The sequence below is a fragment of the Typopeltis vanoorti genome, chromosome 8 (assembly GCF_054136105.1).
Source record: "Typopeltis vanoorti isolate ZY-2024b chromosome 8, IOZ_Tvanoo_1.0, whole genome shotgun sequence".
NCBI classification, from domain to species: Eukaryota; Metazoa; Arthropoda; class Arachnida; order Uropygi; family Thelyphonidae; genus Typopeltis; species Typopeltis vanoorti.
In genome coordinates, this window is record NC_143556.1 from 64577737 (window position 1) to 64598409 (window position 20673).

The 20673-nt window shown below is 36.4% G+C and overlaps 1 protein-coding gene across 2 annotated transcripts in view; it reads right to left on the reverse strand.

Annotated features, from left to right (window-relative positions):
- The window catches only part of LOC150104060 (potassium channel subfamily T member 2-like), a 165539-nt gene that overhangs the window by 18476 nt on the left and 126390 nt on the right, over positions 1 to 20673 (reverse strand). For both annotated transcript variants that reach the window (XM_090396723.1, XM_090396724.1), the window contains 12 exons: positions 18299 to 18435; positions 17577 to 17640; positions 15520 to 15628; positions 12326 to 12434; positions 11929 to 12078; positions 11175 to 11407; positions 2986 to 3274; positions 1740 to 1845; positions 1450 to 1622; positions 1262 to 1333; positions 728 to 862; positions 505 to 616 (listed from right to left, as the gene is read on the reverse strand). In XM_090396723.1, coding sequence (XP_090252849.1) covers positions 505 to 616; positions 728 to 862; positions 1262 to 1333; positions 1450 to 1622; positions 1740 to 1845; positions 2986 to 3274; positions 11175 to 11407; positions 11929 to 12078; positions 12326 to 12434; positions 15520 to 15628; positions 17577 to 17640; positions 18299 to 18435 — 1689 coding nt within the window. The remainder of the gene's footprint in view (positions 1 to 504; positions 617 to 727; positions 863 to 1261; positions 1334 to 1449; positions 1623 to 1739; positions 1846 to 2985; positions 3275 to 11174; positions 11408 to 11928; positions 12079 to 12325; positions 12435 to 15519; positions 15629 to 17576; positions 17641 to 18298; positions 18436 to 20673) is intronic.

A 20673-nucleotide genomic window follows, 5' to 3' on the forward strand; every position in this document is an offset into this window, starting at 1 on the left:
CTACAATAAATTCCTGAATTTTACTTAATTAAAATCTTCTTTTATGTCGTTGACACAGCCTCAAATGCTTCCTTTGGTATGAAATAAAATCAATCATAACGAATATCAATGACTCAATTTTTATAGCGAAGTAGTTTGAAAGGCAAACAATGTTTGCCTTTCAAACTTAAAAGGTTTCGAAAGTGACTGGGAGCTTATAAGAGCTCGTAAGCATACACCTTTCGGCTTCAGAGTTGCCTTGGTATTACCCTAATCAGACACTTCCTTGTTTGTGACGACAGCCACAAGTCCGAAAGGGCTGCTAGCGAGTGAAACTTCTTAATCAGAAGCACTAATGAAATTCTAGGTAAACAATTAGACAACCTATTATCCTTTAACAATGATATTTAATTATAAGTCTTATAATCATAATTTTAAATTTGAATAAAAGATTATTTCGTCAATGAAAAATCTTCAATTGAGCATTTTCATAATTCTCTTAATTTTCAAACCTACACTGCTTACCTTTTCCATCTTTGATAGGTGAAGAGCATAAATATCATTGGCACGGAACTGCATGAACCTCATGTTACTAGATTGGCTTAATTCAGTGATAATCCTTACGCTAGGAAACATCCTAGAGAGGGGAAAAAATAATAATACAAAAAGGTTAGAAGTGGAAGAGTGGAGCATTGGAAAAAAAAATAACGTCCATATTAAATTGGCTCGTTAATCTTAGATTACTTACTTAAACATTGTCTGGACGGCTACGATAGTGTTACAATCAGCTAAGTAATCTTCCTCGGCAGAATTAGAAGTTTCTTTGTTGACGACAACAACACTGTCTGCTAGATTTATTCCTGATCGCAATAGATCGTCCAGACTGGTTAGTAAATAAAAAAATAAAATAAATAATTTATTAGAATATTTTAAAAACATGCTAAAGAAACCAAATTTGTACGCATATATTTCACGACGAATTCAATTATTCTTGACGGCTTTATTCACACACACATTATTATTATTATTATTATTACATGACACCTCCAGGGAGTCCAAGGACTCATCGTGGGAGGACACACTACTCTACTTCGCTAAATACATCTCATCCTCTCCACTACTACTTAATTCTCCAACTACTACCATCAACGCCATCTATCGTCCATCATCAGAACAACAGTATTTTTTGTCTGTAAACTACGTGTGTTCTGACACATAGATGTGTCAGAACACACCCATATGTCACATATACACATAGGCTTTTGATATAAGCGATACCTACATGCTAATAGATCCCTGCATCCAGTACACAAGGGGAAACCACGAAATGGCATCTTGAAAGGCTAGATGAGGTCTGAAAAGAACAACAACAACAAAAAAACCTTATTCTTAATTATTTAAAATTATTTGATATAAAACAGCCTTTATAATTTAAATTTATAAGGGTATAAAATATGTTTTAATACTGACTTCCTTTCTAGCAGCAGAATGATGGGCCTAAGGGTTTGGGGGACGTGGAAATGAGCTCTGAGTGGAACGATGAAATTATAAATTCCATTGCTGGCGAAGTCAGCGGCTAGAATGATACATCGATTGGGCCAATTGTATTCTTTCGCATTGCGAAAAGCACAATGTTCGCATATCTGAAGGAGAGCAACAACAACAAAAAAAAAAAATTAAAATAAATACTTTGAATTAAAACTAAGCTTAATTATTATACAGATTCACGTAGATATGTGTCGAAGGTTTTATTCACGTACCTGAGCCAGTTCAAGACAACAGAGGGATTTTTTCTCTCTGAGGAGATAGCAAAGTGTTGGACTGACTCCAATATACGGGGACACAGGAGGAAATCCCTTGACGATTCTGTAAGAGTCGAACGAAACAAAAACAAGTAATTTAATTTAATTCAAAAACAAGTTTTTGAATTACAATTAAGTGCAAGGGGCACTTTTGTTTTATTTATAAGTGAATCACTCTTCCTTTAGTTTGATAAAATGTGAAGTGTAATCTAATGATAGAGCTCAGTAACTGTTAAGGATTAGATTTAAATTTAAAATTCCAATTTAAGAGCGATATTTTAAAACATACTGAACACTTCCACTGTTATCAAGTTCCATTTTTTTTTATTTATTTTTATTATTATTTTTTTTTTTTGTGATTTCCATACACGAAAAGATGTGAGCCTATAGTATAATGACTTTAGTACCGTGGGTACGCTGTGAGTTAAATAATCTGAAACTCTACTCTCGAGACCAAACAGGGAACTTTTTTCAAGGCTTTTCAGTCCCGCAAATAAACTTTATTATTATTATTATTATTATTATTATTATTATTATTATTATTATTATTATTATTATTATTATTATTATAAATTACAAAATAAATTAATCCGCTAATTCTTTTTCTTTCCCGTAGGGAGTAGGCAAGGTCATTTATCCCTAATTAACTTTTGTAAACTGGGGAATAGCCAGTCGCCATCCTGAACCAATTACAGATAGCTGATCCAAGACAAATAGTGATTTTATTTGACATTCAGGAAAAAGAGTACGACAGACAACTACTGCCATCTCCTGATGTGATTCCCTAACGTGAATTGCGGTATTAAAAATTCGAATTTCCAGGAAGAAAACATTAATTGTCCCTGCAGAGATCGAACTCGGGATCCGAACGAAGAAACGGAGGAAAAAAAGTTCCTCTAGCGGGTGACGACGAGAATCGATCTTAGAACAATCTTTCTTTCGGCGGCTTGTAAACGCTATGGATGTAAACGCCGTTTCCCCAGGGCTACATAGGTCATCATTATAAATTAATCTTATTATAAAATTATAATAAAAATTAACAGTCTGGCAATCGAGTTTCTGTTAATTTCATTTTTTAATTTTTAATAATAATTTTAATACCATTTTAATTATTAAATGAGTTTAAACTAAATGATTGCTCTACTTTAAATTAATACATTTAAAATTTTAAAAAAAATCAGAAAAAATTAAAACTGACACTTACTCGCAATTTTCTGCTGGAGTGTTCCACGGACTTTCTAGATATTTTTCTTCCGCCTCTTCCAGTATATTTTGTTCCTCTTCTTGTTCTTCAGGAGAAGAGTCACCATCTTGTCCAAACATGGCTGGTACTGGAGCAATGCTTGGTCGTCTTCCTCGAGCAAGCGCAGTGAATCCTTCCGAACCCATGGGACCGTCCATCTTTGGAAGTTCCAGATGTTTGCCGAACTTTTTCTTCACCAGATTGAACGAAAATTTGGACTTGAGAGGCAACATTTCAAACGATCTGCTGTCTTCACACAAGGAAGAAACGTTAGATCAGGAACAGAAGAAAATAAAAATTGAATAAATTTTGTGATAATTCATAATACAATCATTTATTGGCTGGATTATGCCCTGATACAGAAGATAAAATCAATAAATGATATCTATCCCACGCCTGTTAAGTGAATATATTAAGGAATATAGGACAAAACAACACGTAAACGCAAGTATAAGGATGAATAAAGTATTAAACTTTAATAGGCAGATCAATCATCAGTGGTACAAGATAAGTTGATTGAGTACAAGGTAGAAATGCAGCAGGAGATGCTGTGATCGCTTAGAAAGATTCATGGAAGAGCTGCATATAACAATGCATCCATTTAGCAGATCTATTACTCAACTTTAGTAGCGATTAAACTCCTTACGAATTAAAATTGATTCAGAAAGGTTGTAATTCAGGACGATTCCAATTCAGGAAATTTCAATTTCCGAGACATGTTTTACACCTAATTTAGCTGTTTCCTATCTTTATCTAAACTGTTCATTCAGTCAAATCGCAAATGTGCGCAAACTATATCACTGCTGCCTTCCACACGCCAAACACAATCTTTCAACAGATTGTCTTGCACGTGTATCTGTTTTTGAATAATATTTTAATAAATCATCAATGATGACAATCTATTAAACTATTATTCAAAAACAGATACACGTGCAAGACAATCTGTTGACAGTTTTTCCACTTGGTTATACTATGACTTAAAGATGCCAAGAAAAATTATATTCTTGGATCCAAGAGTAAGCAAACAAGGTTCATTCCATAATACAAAGAACATCTCCTTTCAGACATGCATTATGGGAAGGGCCACGAGTAAGAGCCATACCCAGAGGTGATACCAAGATTGAAGTAAGGCAGAAGTCATATTTCCATATACAAGTAATCAAAAGGTGCAAAAGGTTCAATAACTAGTTCTAATCTAGAGTGTATTTTAATAATACGATGTTAGATCTTTTCACTACTTGAATATGGGAAATATATGTCTTCTGGATTACTTCGACCTTGGTATCTCTTGTGGGTTTGGCTCCCACCGATGAGACTTTAATAATGGTCGAAACCGGTCTGCGTAGTGGCTCTTCCCACAATGCATAGCATTATACATGTCTGCAAGGATATGTGCTTTGCATTATGGGATACTAAGGCAATTGATGTGAAGTCATTAGCCTCTTTATACGATTTGCCCCAGTCCTGAAAAGACTCCAGGCACAAACTTTGTTTGCTTACACTTGGATAAAGGATTAAATCAAGAATATAATTTTTTGGCATCTTTAAAATAATCTGTTATTTTATTTTATTTTATTTTTCTTAAAATATTCAATTAAAAAAAAACCCGAGTTATTGTATTAATGTTAACTGAAAAAAAATACACTTTTGGATAGTTTTCCATATTAAGCACTATGGATTTTGTCCTGTGATTTACTGAGACAAATATAATAAAATCGCACCATAATCGGAGATGGGACCTCAGCTTTAATTTCATCCAATCATTCGTTCTTCTCATGAAGCTATCATTGTTAGACTTTTGCTGTTACTACTTCGAAACTGGTCACTCATCCCTGTCATTAACTGATTCTCATTCTTGATTGGATTAACTAATCGAACTCTGGAATATTCGAAGTTACGTAACACCAACAGCAAAAAATTCAATTAAAATAAATTTTCTGTTTGCTATGATTTAGTTGTCACTAATTGTATACAGATTGACATCCACCACAGAAGTAAACACAGTAATGGACACGATGTCACGTGATATGTGGACATAGTACCAATATAAAATTATTTAAGATGGAACTGGCGTATGCTATCAGATAATTTTTTTAATAATATATTAAAAATAATAATATAAATAATGATGTAAAGGTAAATGATATTTTACTTGATACTATAAAATTTTGCAATTATTTATCACTTGATAAATATTTATCACTTGATATCACTTGATACTATAAAATTTTGCAATTATTTATCACTTTTCTGATATTTTATGAAATTTCAATACACCTTTAATTTTTAATGTAATTATTTAATGTACTCAGCTAACTCTAAAGGAAGTATTTAAAAATTGAGATTGTTTCATTCATTCAATCCAATACCCCAATACCCTTGGAAGGTAATGGATGGCAATGCTGTAGCCAATGAAGTTCTAACTGAGACTCGGCTATTGCTGTTACCCTCCTGCCATGATCAGAGCTTTAATAGCTCAGTAACACCTTATCCCTACACTGTCCTCTACAGATAACGGGGAATATGAAAAGCATTCTTGCTTCGCCCCTTTAAGCCAGTCCTTATAAGGACTATAAGAAGTATTTAATATTCAACCGAGGTGACCACATCTAGTACATTCGTACTAGATCTATTACGGTTTTTACATTTTTGGTGTTCCAGTACGTTCACCAACAGATCTAGCACTTTCTTCCTTCCGAATAATAATAATAATTAAAATTAAAAAAATGAGAGTTGGACATAGACATATGAGTTGAATATTTTTCTCTTCTCCCACCTCCCCATATGTCACATTCAGTGACACAAGCATGATTTCTCTTTTTTTCCTTCCCCCCTCACTGTTCGCTGGTCTTCTCTCTCTCCCCGCGATCCCGTACTCAGGCAATCCGACTGGCATTAGCCAATGAAAATATATTCTTTGCTGTTTTTTCTCTTCTCCCACCTCCCCATATGTCACATTCAGTGACACAAGCATGATTTCTCTTTTTTTCCTGCCCCCTCACTGTTCGCGGTCTTCTCTCCCCCCCCGCGATCCCGTACTCAGGCAATCCGACTGGCATTAGCCAATGAAAATATATTCTTTGCTGTTCAAACACTTCTCGAGCGTTATAAGAAGACCAGTATTTTTATTAATAAAAAAACCTTATTTTTATTATATAAAAATAAGGTTTTTTTTACTATTTGTGTTTTTTCTTTATTTTAATATACACTCCTCTTAATGTGCAGTATAATAAAATGATTCGTAACGTGTTATTCTACTTCGGAATCCTTTAATGTTTAATGGAAAGGGGGGGGGACACAAACATTTTGCACTCAGGAGACGCAAACCAATGGAACGGCCCTGGATGCCGAACACAATCTGCTTTTGTGGCTTATGGATACTCTTCCAACTCCATTGAAAACAATTGCAACTGTCAGTGAAATTGCTAAGAAAATACAGTGTGGACGCACTAAATGTAACTATCTTATAAAAAATGCTTTGGCTGGAGATTCATGCAATGAAATCTCAAAAAAAAAAAAAAACTCCTTTGATGAATGGACTCCTTTTGACAAAAGAAAAATTGAAACATTTATAAGCTGCAGATTTTACTATTTCTAAAGAGTTAATTAATTTAGCAAAATCTAATAAAAATAATGGATAAATACATACAGTTTTTCTTGTGAGTGGGAACCCCTGTATATAAGTGGCATAATAAATAACAAAAAAACCCCCCACTAAAATGAGACTAAAAATTCTATGGTAAATTAATACACATTTGAAGTGCTAGAGTTACAAGTGGGACTTCTGTTATGATGATTGACAACTGTAGCTCTTGGACTCATAGATGACTACAGAGAGGTGAGTTTGACTTTTTTTTTTCTTTTTATATTTGTTGTACATGTGTTAATTTAGCGGTTTTACATTGGTCCATCTATTATAATACGGTAGTAATATCGTAAAATGCCCTAAATAGAGGGAAACGAAAGCAAATGAAAATTTAGTACTTTTTTTTCAGATCTAGTATCTTTTTCCTGCATAACGCAGTACGAAATATTTTTGTTGGGTGGTCACCCTGCATTGAACATCCGAATAACAGATGGTCCGAAACAAACAGACAATTCTCCACCTTTATCAGCTCACGAACACCTATACCTCTGGCACCAGAATCTCACAATGTTCAACAATATGTGTCAGAAGTCCTCCCGCCGCAGTTTGAGGCCCTAAGAGAACAAACTACCAACGGCAGGCAAGGACCTATGAAGACGTGGCCCATGCCAAAATGACAACAAAGGAACAGAATCGGAATCAGTAAGCACCGCAGTCAAACCTGACAACTGTCATTACTGTCTCCCTGGCAAATATGCTACAGGATTTCAGCAGGTCCAATCCTTCACCAGCTGCTAAAAAAAGATTCCTATACGAAACTCGATTAATCCTCTCAGCATTTATTGATGAACAGGAATAAACTAACTCCAGACTCTCTACAGATTGTGGTGTAGAATGCTAATGATCTCAAACACAAGATTATGGAGCTTCAAGAGGTCACTCAAATACTTCAGCCAGACGTCGTTTTGATAAGTGAAACATACCTGAGGCCATCGGACAGCCCCAAAATTAGGTGATATCACCTCTACAGAACTGACAGACTAAATTACAGAGTGGTGGCACTATCTTCATTAAAAAGTATATCCAATAGTAAACATCCCCCCCCCCCGCCAAACCACTTATCTCGAGGGTTATTGTCGTGGAGGTTCTTACTAGCTCGGCTGGCAGACTGAAAATTTGCGCTGCATACAACCCACAGCAAAAAACACTACTGCAGACGGATCTGGATGCCATCCTAGATGCAAGAGAGCCCATCATTATTGCTGGGGAATTTAACTCCAAACACCCGGCATGGAATTGTAGAACCAGAAACAACAACGGGCGTATCCTCGCCAACTACACAGGATTCAATTGCGCTGTCGTGGCAGGTCCCAGTCATTCATATCCTGGGAAAAAATTAGCAAAAGCACTCCCGGAGTTCATTGGCTCTCTTCTTCCTATAAGGTCAAAGCAAGAAATTGAAACAGCAGTTAAAAACGTTTACCCAGCAAATTAATGCAGCCATAACGGCAGTTACCTCTTACACAACTTGCTCCACAACCAATCGGTTACCGGATATTATGAACCTGATCAGAGATCAAAATAAAGCCAGAAAAAAATTTCACAATACTCCTTTTACTCTGTATTTCACAATACAGATTAAATGGAGCTGTGACAGACGCTCTCAAAACCCACAGGGATCAGCTGTAAGAAGATAAGTCAGCTTCCTTCTCACCTGCAGATCACTCTATTTTGGGGACTCTTGAGGAACCTCAGAAAAAAAAAAATTCCCCCCCTCTACAATCGGAGCTGGGCCTTGTGCACACGGATACAGAGAAGGCAGAAACCATTGCAAAAAATTTAGATGGCAGTGACGACCTGCTTATGAAAACTTAAATTTCAACCACTTGTGAATACATCACCACAGGCTACAATTGGCATCAACTTACTGGAGCTGTCATTCTGAACATGGCCAAGGTCTTCGATAAGGTGTGGCATTATGGTCTGCGCCACAGGCTCATCGCCTTTCGCATCCCGCTATAGATGGTACAGTTGATCTAATCACACCTCAGAAACAGATTTATGCAGATCAGGAGAAATGGAACTATATCTACCAAGCGCCGTATTCTGGCTGAAGTTCGACAAGCATCTTTACTTGGCCCAATTCTGTTCTCTATATTTCACACAACCCAATGTCATCTCTCTTGGCCCTTTACGCTGATGACACAGCGATGCTAACCAGATATCTTCCCCCACACCTAGTCACCAAAAAAAACTCCAAGAAAACCTACAAATATTAGAAAAATGAATCTCCAATTGGAGATTACAAGTAAACCCCTTGAAAAGCATAGCCGTACTCTTCTCCAGAAGAACAGTATCTTCTACAGGGGACATCTTCCTGTTTAACACCAAAATTCCTTGGAAAGCAGAAGTCAGATACCTTGGTGTACTGCTGGACAAAAGACTAACCTTCAACCACCACATCAAGGACTCGTGTGCAAAGGCATCAAAAGCCATCGCCCAGCTCTATCCTCTAATAAACAGAAACAGTAAATCACACACCAGAATAAAACTGCTCCTCTACAAACTGATGATTCGCCCTATAATCACATATGCTTCTCCAGCATGGAGCCATACCGCCGATACTAATATCCTCAAACTGCAGCCAGTGCAAAACAAGTGCCTACGTATGATTCTTAACTCCCCATGGTTTGTCAGAGTTGTTCAACTTCATCGGGACACGGACATCCCTTATATCCGCTCTTTCCTTCAGACTCTCGAAGCAAAGTATTTCCTAAAAACGTCTACACATCCCAATCCACCGGTACAACAAGCTGCTGACTATGATGAAACGGATCTCTACAAACACAAAAGACCTAAAGCCATCCTAATTTCAAGAAGTGATCTATAATCCCCTTTCCCTCTCAGGGCGAGCATATTGCTCATAAACGTTTTCCTTCACTGTATACATTTCAGACAGCGGGGAATGTGAAAAGCATCTTGCTTCACCCTCGGAGTCAGTAAAGTTGAAGTTGAAGTTGAAGCGCATCGAACTAGATAAACATTGACTTGACATAATGAAATATTTTCGACGATGCTCAAAATTTCATTCCTAAATGCTAAAAGAAAACTTAATGTAACGTACAATACAATTACGAAGAAAAGCAAGAATACCATTATCTTATGACCATATGGTGTTTCCTTCCGTAGCGCTGACTGCCGAAAATAACATTATAGGTTCGATTAAAATCATCGACGGGAGCATTTTCTAGGTGTTTATCTTTGTCATAGGAAAGTAGAGTTTTTCTAGCTGGAACTCAGGTTTTTAATCTAGCAACTGAAAAAATCGATGATAGAACTAACGCTATTTCAGAGCAATTCACACAAAGCTTTGATTCACTGACAGTTTCAACTCATTAAGAGTGATGGCTGAAGGGTAGAATTCAGCTGCCTACTTATCTTTAAAAAGTTACTTAGAGCTAAAGGAGTTGCACATACTACGGTTAGGAATAAAAAGCATTACAAGTACTTTTTATTTATAGTATACCAAATACCTGGGAAACATATTAAATATTCGCGCGCGATCCCAACCGACTTGTCGCAGAGCCTGACGTTGGGGAGAGTATTTTTGGTCTGTAGAAGTGTGTGTTCAAGGGGACCGATTTGCCTGGTCTGGGGATGGAAAACCCTCCACCTCCATATGAGACCGGATAAGGTTTCACACGGAGGTGGTTTGAAAGAGACCCGAAAAAGGTTTTCACATCACTACTATGGATCGTCTATACCGACTGAGCTACGGAGGATAGCTCAGTCGATATAGACGAAGTCCTTTGGTCGGAAAGACCAGGATTCGATTCCCGTCACTGACCTGAGTTAACAGGCCTCATACGGAAGCAGTGGGTTTTGTCGAGAGTGGAAACTCGGGTTTTTCGTCCTCCAGAACAGATAAACCGGTCCCATGAACACATACACTTCTGCAGACATAAAAATAAGCCCCTTTCCCCCCAACATCAGGCTCCACGACAAGTCGGTTAGGATCCCGCACGTAAAGTCGCATCATGTAAAAAAGGCCAACTCCAAATAGATGGGATAAGGCACAAGAGGAAGAAGAAGATTTTCCTCCAGTAAACTCAGCTTTTACTGGAGGAAAAACAAGCAAATCGGTCACTAGAACACAGCAATTACAGATACAGTACATTGGCCTCATAACCTGAGTTGCTTCAGTCATAAATACTAATCAACCCAACCAACCAATCAACGATAAGCTAATATACACAACCATTAGTAAAGTGGGTAAGCGTTGAATAATCCGGGAACCCAGTTCTAGAGACTAAGTTAATCGTGCCTCCAAACTGGACGATAGACTTACTACGGTCTACAAACACATTTTATGCTCTCCAAATATCCTTACACTCAGCTGTGAGATTCGAACTCAATTGGCCGTGAGTGGAACTGTCGACTTGACCAGCCCAACCAGAATGGCATGCACTGTATGTATTATATTACTACTTGTATTATGTTTTCACTGGCAACTATTACGAGCAAAATAAAACTTCTAGATGCTTAAATAAACGGAGCTGCATACCAGATTTCCTCCTTCCCTTTTCATCATCCTGAGGAGTTAATCCTCCATCATGTAATTTATCTTTTTCATCTTCTCCGGTACCTGCTGGAAGAAAGGCGCTGTTCTCTTCTTTGGTAATATTCATGTAGAAGCAGATATCCGAGGATTTCAAAACATATGAAGGTCCAGGATTCAGCATTATCGGCCACGTTCCTGGAACATCGGTCTGTACACCAACCAGGGCAACTCCGTATCTATAAACAAGAAAAAAAAAATCAGCATTTGAAGGCGACCTCTAGCGCCAGACTAATACAACTAAATTATCATTTCTTAAAAAAATCATAAATTAAATTTCAAATAATTTGAAATGTTATCATTTAATTTTACAGTATCTTAGAGAATCGTAAGCAATTTAATCTTAGCAATTTAATATTGAAATATAAGAGATGTGAAGCCAGGTAGTAAGGCATCAGAACTTAACGAAGTAAAAGTATGAATTTTTTTTTCCCTTTCCGTCCACAAGTTTTTATGATAAAATCTAAGAGATGACTCAGTATTATTACGAAGGTTAGCTCCACTAAAGAATGATTCAATTCTTCCAGATTGACATTTATGACAAATTCTGACCCCTAAAAATAGAAACTTTAATGTAGCAAGTTGCGAGTGGAGCAGATGCGAGGCCACGTTGCGTGTTTTGCATGCAGCGGTTTTCGAGCAGCTGCATGCAAACTGAAAAGGGCAAAGCACTAAAAGGATAACGAACTGACCCACTTACTTTCTGTGAGAGTGGAAAGAAGCGTAAGTGAAACTCTTTCCTTCGTATTCTCCAAAAAATCGACTGTCGCCAAGACGAATGTGATAGATCTCATTACCAGAACATTTGCCATAGAGATGGTGCCATTCTTCTGCAGATGTCTGCCCTTCTCTGCGACAAATAATAATAATAATAATAAAGTAATTATCAATAAGATAAACTTATCAAGTTATATCGAACATAATATATCAAAATAACGATTTACCTTTACTTTTAGTATATTCCAATAGATGGCGCCAGGAGTAAATTATGATATTACAATACTTTCGTACTGGAAATTTATATTTATTTTTTTATGTCTAAGTTCTAATTAAATTTATGAGTATATTCCTAATACTGAATGAAACTATACACTTACTGTCCTCTTGAAGTATGAAGTAACAAAGTAACGAGACTGGATGTGCCGGGACACAGGCAGTTGTTGGCCAAAAGCGCATATTTGAATTCATCTTCACATACTACATGTTCTGGCATGGAAATAACAGAACAAATGTTACATCACTGAAAAAAATATACATAGTTTGCGAATAAACTTTAATATACTCTCCAGTGAAAAGTATAATAACATAAAAACTTTTTTTTAAAATTAGAAATTAAACCAATAGGAGATCTTCTACAATTCATTTGTAGAAGAAATAATCTGTTGTAATAATAATAATTTTTAAATTTTGCTTAAAAAGTTTTGTTTGTGCTAATGACGGAAGATTAGAGCTGTAATACTTAAATTGTCGTTCCTTAACTTCACAAATGAATGCGAAATAAGACCAAACTGATTTTTTATATAATAATAATAATATTATTATTTTCATTTTCTCCTTTTCATTCCCTTATAGGGAGTAGGGGAGGCCTTTTAACCCTATCTAGCTTTTGGAGACTGAGTGGGCAGTTCAATCTCCACCGGTAGCCAATACGAGATAGCTGGCCCGTGACTATCACTAATTATAAGCCGCCACCGATAAAGAGAGCGGCAAGAAAGTGTTGCCATCTCTTGGTACCTAACCCTAACAGAATATGTTACTGTCTGAATTAATATGGGTTCTACGGTCGATTTTTTTTTGAGTTTACTGGATGAATAACCCGAGTTTCCAGGAGAAAAATCCTCCTTGACCGTGCCAGAGATCGACTAACTCAGGAACCTGTCCAGGATAGGCTTAGAAAAGTTCTTGCAGTCGGCGTCTAGACTTGAACTGAAGTCTATCTTCGGGGAGCGCAGAAGATGCAAGCGTCACTTCCACTGAGCTATACAGGCCTTGCTTTTTTATATATATAAATTCCAAACATGAAATATTATTGGATCTACACATTTCTTTGACAAATGGTAAGTGCGAAGCAATTTCCTGCGAAATCTTCCTCGCCGCGGCTGAAGGAAGAGAAAATATGATTTTAACGAGTAATAAATATGATAGTATTATGTAATTATAGATATATATATTGTGCATATAAAGAAGTACACCTCAATTGCTCGATCTCGTAATTATTGAGCAATTCGCTCTATGCATATGGAATTAAACTGTCTTCGTCCACGCTTATTTTGGCAGATGCTCTCTTGCTAACCAGCAATCCTTCGGAACTAGTCTGTGAATCTCTTCTAGTTTAATATTACTAAATAATAGTATGCAGATTAGTTTTAAAGCTTTCAGTATGCAAGAAATATCGATTTTATCATTAGGCTATCACATTAAAAGCTCATACAGCAAAATGGAAGGAAAAATCAGATAAACTATGGAGGCAAAAAAACAGGATCATCCAAACTTATTTATCTTGACGAGAAAAAGTGAATTCGAATGCGTACTGTATCATGAATGTTTTTGAGGGAGGGAGATCATCTTCATCGGCGACTGCGAGACTACGACCTTTCTTACAGAGGCTTGAAAAAGTGTTCCATCTTTTGGTTTGGATGCGGACTAAGAGTTGGATAAGCGAACTCTTCGTCCACGTCCGGTAATAATGTATTACAGGTTTACAACCTTTATTGTGGGCAGGATTTTCGTGCACACGCCATATATTAAATATTATATTAAATTTAATTTAATAGCTAAAAAATCAATGCAGGACATTTTGCACTTTCGTATAGTGAAATCTGCAACCCAACGAGCATCTTGTAGTCTAATAAATGCCCAATATTTTACTTTAAGAAAACAGCAGCAATTGACAATTGACATTTATGTCTTTAGGGGTGAAGCAAGATGCTTTTCATATTCCCCACTATCTGTTGTGGTTAGAGTGAGGGTAAAATTTACGAGCAGTTTGCTTGCCCTGAATGGGCATGGAGATTATGCATCGCTATGGGATGCTAATATAGCTTTTGGTCTTCTATATTTGAATATGTCCGTTGGCTCGTATGCTGCATTTGCTGAACCAAATCGTTGGGATGTGTGGACGTCTTGAGGAAAAGCTTGAATGCTAAGGATTGTAGAAAAGAGAAAATATAGGGAATATTTGTGTCTCTGTGGAGTTGATTGTTTCTAACATACCACGGGGGGGTTCAGAATCATTCTCAAGCACTTGATCTGCACTCGCTGTATTTTGATAATGTTAGCATTAGAGGTGTGGCTCCAGGCCGGAAAGGCATAGGTGATTATAGGACGAATCGTCATCTGGTATAGTTGCAATTTGATTCTGTTGCTGAGCTTGCTATTTCTATTAATTAGCGGATAGATCTGAGCGATGGCTTTAGATGCCTTTGCGCACGCAGACTTGATGTGTTGGTTGAAAGATAGCTTTTTGTAGAGAATTACACCCAGGTAATTTGTTTCTTTCTGCCAGGGAATTTTAGTATTGAATAGTAACACATCTCCTGCAGGAAACATTGGCCTTTTTGAGAAAAGAACGGCTGAGTTTTTCAGGGGGTTGACTGAAAAACTCAGCCGTTCTAAAGCTGGAGGGTTGGTTCTCCACATGGAGAACCAACGCTCCAGCTTTAGAAGGTTTTCTTGAAGCTTTTGGATTAGATGAACCATTTTTATTGAGGTACCGGCTGAGATAAGTTTGTGCAGGAGTCCAAAATGCTAGATTTTTATTATTATTATTATTATTTCTTTTTATTATTAATATTACTATTATTATATAATTATTATTATATATAGTAATATTAATAATTATTATTAATATTGCTATTTCTTTTTTATTTTTGAAAAGTAGCTTTATTTGCGTATGTGTAAAATTGCCTTTAATTCTATTTTCTAAATACTGTATATTATAATTCAATTAGGAGACATTTTCATTTAACAACCATCGTATATATAGTGTTTTCATTATAAATATTATTTTATATTTCGTATTACTTAATATTGCAATAGTAATAAATAGAAATTACTAATCATCCATTCCATCAATTTCAACATGGAATTTTCACATTAAATTTTACGTTATTTAATTAGAATCTGATCTTGATGTTGAACAGCTAGAGCTAGAATGAAACCATGTTGATGGTTGTTGCATAACTAACTACTACTATTAATAATAACAATAATACTATAATAATAGTTTCAACATGGATGATTATTTTGAAAATGTTTCTGATTGAAATTTCATCACTTGTGTTAAAAGTACCTGCAAACGCCACGTGCACTTTATTTTCGGGACGGAAGATCTGCACGTATTGCGGAACATTCGGAGCGAAATCTCGGACTGCCCAGGAACGCAGAATTGTATGTTCGTCCTAGATGAAATGATAAACAAAAAGACTATGAAATTATTACGAAAGCAGATGGGAAGGGAGGGATAGTTGGAGAACGTGTTTATTTATTGTATTATACAAGAAAAGAAAGGGATTTTCGTTTGTTTTTTTTGTTAACCGCTAAGTTTGGATGTGAAAAATTTTAATGAACTTATCAGTATATGATTCCTACGATTCAGACAACGTAGAACACATCATGATAATGCTCCAGCACACAGGTTATTTGTGTAATCGCAGATGGCTAAACGTAGGATTATATGTTTGTAACAGCTTTCAAACTCACCATATCTGCAATTTTCAACTTTTATTTCAAACAAAAAAAAGCACTGACGATTTTCTATCTTTGTTTCTTTCATTCGATCAGTCTTTTAGTTTCTCATTGCAGCTACTGCATGTGAGATTATCATGACATCGCTCAAAGACTTTATAAAACAAATGCCGACTTCTTGGTATCATCCTTCTCCTCCAACTCTTGTACAGATGAATAGAAAGAATCCATTTTCATTACGAAAGAAATGTCTCACTCACTCACTGCATGCCTCGTCTGATTTTTCACGACAAAGACATCGGAAGAATCGTAATGGTTTGAATGCCAACAAGTCTACTTCAGGTGCTATTTCTCCAAGGGATAACATCTGCGCCAGCACCATTCGCTTAACTGCGCTCAAATTTTGCGCTCCACAATTAACACTCATCCTGTAGGCGCAAAAGATTCCCTACTTCTTCGGCGACATGGGAACAAGCCTGTATACGGACATTCTTAGAGAGTAAGGATAGAGGTAAGCCATTAAATTATCATCCTGATGTCCTCATTTAACTTTTCTTGGAAATCATACAGAAGAAATCCGCAGCTATGTTCTTCATTATCCGAACACTATCGACCAATTGGTGATATCGAGGGAACTTGATTTGATCTTGGCATAAACGCCTTCTTATCAAGCTACCATCTTATGGTCAGCCCTTTGGCATTAAGCTAGGCTTCCCGTTTTCCGTGTGTCCCCCTTCTGTGTCATAATACTCCAGGGGTCTGTGTTTTCGTTTATACTCTTCCTGCTGCCTCGATGATTTTCTCTCATTGATCCTGATCTTGACTATGGTTATGTTGATGGCGGTAAACTATTCCACTTTTTCAGTTAGTAAGCCTTGTGGTGTTTAGGTGATCGAGGCTTCAGCTTCTTCCATAACTAATGACTCGAACACAGATCTGTCTCCTGGACATTCTGCAATGGGATGACAACCAAGCGAATTTCAAGGTTAAGAGGATGTTATCCTGATCTCTGTCTTGTTTTTAGCGGGAGTGAGTAGGGGGGGGAATCTCACTTTTCGTTCTGTTGTCTTCGATCGTTTTCGGATGTCCAGAGTAATCCCGGATGACTTGCACCTTTAGTGTTTCCTGGTGCAAACGTTACATACTCATGCCTTTCTCTTTATGCTGTCTATTTCTGTTTATGATATGCGTTTCCTATGCGCAACTTTCCTTCAAATTAGTCTCTTACTTGTCAGCACTGCAGTATTATTAAATTTAATATTTCGGTATTCTAGGACAAATCCGGAACCAATCCGCTTAGATCTCTGTCTTCCTTTGGAAGACAGAGATCTAACCGGATTAGTTCATCCAGAAGTCTTTTTTTTTTCCTTGTCATCCTGGCATCAGGAAACACCTATTCTGCTGACTTTCTTCTCCCACTCTGTTTAAGTGACCCTAGATTAGTTCTAGATCTTACATTACTTCTATAAATCTTAGATTAGTTCTACATAAACATTCTTGGAAACAATGCCAAGTTCTCTCCTAATATCCTTTGTGTTGTCCGCACACACGCACAACAAAAACGCAGTTTTGTTTTGTCGAAAATTAATGTCAAATCAGACCATTTTTGGCTGAACGGGATGGGGATAGGCAGGAAGGGTAAGAGTATTAAATGATTCTTACCGCAGCACTTCTATCTGCGTAGCTTCGGGCTGCAAGAATGAAGCATGCTTCCGCGGCATTCATCCTGGGAAAAAAAAATAATAAATTAAAATATCGTATTAGCATCCATCATTTGTATTAATTTACTAGCTAACTATAGGGGCTATAAAAATTAATTAGCTCCAGTGATTATAAATGATGCAATTAATCGGAAATTTTGCCAGAGAGACATAAATCAATTTGCAATCGTAAAGTGCTATAAAGAAATAAATCTGCAGTCTGCTTTTGCATGCTTGCGTATGCGTGTTATTTTTTAATTGCATCATAACGCGTACATACACCTGAGAAAATCCATTCATCCGGGACATCACATTGCATCATAAAACTTATTTGGATTGTTCCAGTTTACAGATAAAAGTAGCACGCACGCACACACACACACACACGCACGCACACACGCACACACACGCACACACGCACACGCGCACGCACACACACACGCACGAGTTTTTGACAGTATTCATATCCAACTATTATCTCAATGTATTATGAGAAGGCAGTTTGCAGTTTGGGAATGCAGGCAGCGATTTTTAAAATTAATAACTTAATTCATAAACAAAGTAGAAACTTATTTTATAAACAAAATTATTCTAGTCTCTTTTATTTCTTTTACTTCTGTTGATATTTCAAAGCATAAATATCCAAGTTCCTCCCTAAAGCATCAATTTTTTCATTCTTCATACCTAGCTCGGGTGAGATCTGTATCTTTTAGAGCTGAACCCTGGATATAAATTACCCTCTGCGCCCACATGGGTACTTGTAGGATCATCTTCATAGTAGAATCCAGTTCACAAGGCGAGAGAAGAACCACATAGAAATCCTGGTTAGAAAAGTAAAATTCTTTATCAACAACGACTCGAAACAGTTTAAATTTTTACATTACTTATTATTATTATTATTATTATTATTATTACGGGCAGCTCCAAGGAGTCCTTAGAGTCATCGAGGGAGGCCGAACATCATGTCAAGAACAACTATTCAACATTCACACAGTATCTATCATACTTCTCCTTGAACTCATTTACAGTCATGGCACCCACAACAGACTCTGCCAGCTTATTCCACTCATTTACCACTCTCCAAGTAAAAAACCTAGCTCTAACACCCTTGCTAACCACACTCTTACCAAGCTTCCATGGATGGCCCCTAGTCCTCCCACTACCAGTCCTATTCTCAAAAATATCCTCTGAATTAATCTCATAGAAACCCTTCGGTAATTTGAATGTCTCAATCACCCCTTTTCCGCCTATCAACCAATTTCTGCAGCCCACAAATCTTCAATCTGTTGTCATAAGGTTCATTTCATAGTCCTGCTATTATCTTGGTCACTCATCTCTGGATCCTCTCCACCTCCTCCCCATCGAGAAGAAATCCTGGCGCCGATATCTGGGAACAGTAGTCTAGATGGGGTATTGGGAGTAGATGACATTGAATCACCAGAAAGACTTCAAATATAGAAGTATAAAAGTTTTGCAATGAATACTGCATAATTAAAGATTGGTCAGAAGATTCAATTCCAGATTACTGGAGTGACCATCTACAAAGAAGTTTCCAGGTAAGATTTATGCAGGCATACTTGAGAAGAGGCTAACAAAAAGTGTAAAAGAGAAACTTAAATAGACAAATATATGATATATTGTGTGAATATTCCAAAGGTTTATATTAGGTTATGTAAATATGGAAAAGACGACATAAGAGAATATGCCAAAAAGCTATTAGAAACTTGATTCCATTACTCCATTATATGGAGTAAATGGAAGCATTTACTCACAGAAATGCTTAGTCAATATTTACGTGGTGAGACAGCAGTTAGAGTTGAATTAATTAAAGGAATATGGTTGAATGTAAAATTATATGTAAGACAAAGAAAGATGCACTATACCTCACTCTTGTTCGCTATCTACATGTCTATATGGATTATTATGAAAGAAAGAGGCATCAAACCGATATCAAAATTGGGGATATTCAATCTAACTCTTCACTATTATGCAGATGATATTATACTTCTAATCAAATTTGATGCCAGCCTTCAGGATTCTTTAACTAAACTGAATAACTGTGTCACAAATTTGGCATTGAAATCAGCATTAAAGTGACCAAAACTATGAAAATAATTTTGGTGTGTTTTGAAAATAGAACATAAAAAACTCGACTATATTCTCAATAGAAACATTATGGAACAAGTAAAACATTTCAGATATTTACACACCCATTTTATGAAAATAATTTATATATGGATATAGAAAATAGAATAAACAAAGAAAAACTTAAAAATGACAGAAGTCCTGTTTAAGACTCCCAGGGTAACAAATGGCACTGCTGTAGCCAAAAGTTTTAACTGAGGCTCGGCTATTGCCGTTACCCAGCCATGACTAAAGCTTTTAGCTCAATAACATCCTATCCACACAGATTTTCTTCATTCAGATGACGGGATAAAGAGTAAAGGACTCAGTCCATCGCCCAGTTCTTTTAAGAACTTTAAGAATAAATAAAGCTGGCTGAAAGCCAGTTGAAATAAATTTATATGGAATAAAAAAGAAATTATACAAAACACTAAGTTAGCTGTATACAAGACCTTGTTCAAACTAATTTTAATTTATGGATGCTGCGCATTAAATTAGGAATGAATAATACGGTTGAAAAAAATTAAAGATATAAGCGTTTTGAGAAAACTTGGGGGAGTGACCAAATGACATCGATGGCAGAATCATATGAAAAATTACAGATCTGAGAAAGGAATTGCTCAGAACATTGCTCTCCTTCAAGAAAATGTGAACAGAAATAAACTAATATGGGATGATCAATCAAACAGAATGGGAGAAGAAAGATTAGCAAAACAAGGGCTTAAATGCTGAAAGAAAAAAAAACACAGAGTAATATCAAGATCTAGATAGAGTAACTGTCAGATGTGCCCTAGAAAAGCAAAGTATAAGACTTGACAACAGAAAAAGTAGTAATAAAGTAAGTATATTATTTCTGGGAAAACTCCCATATTAACTTGCAAGTTAATAATATTTTTATAATAGTAATAATGTAATCATCATTATGTCCTGTACAT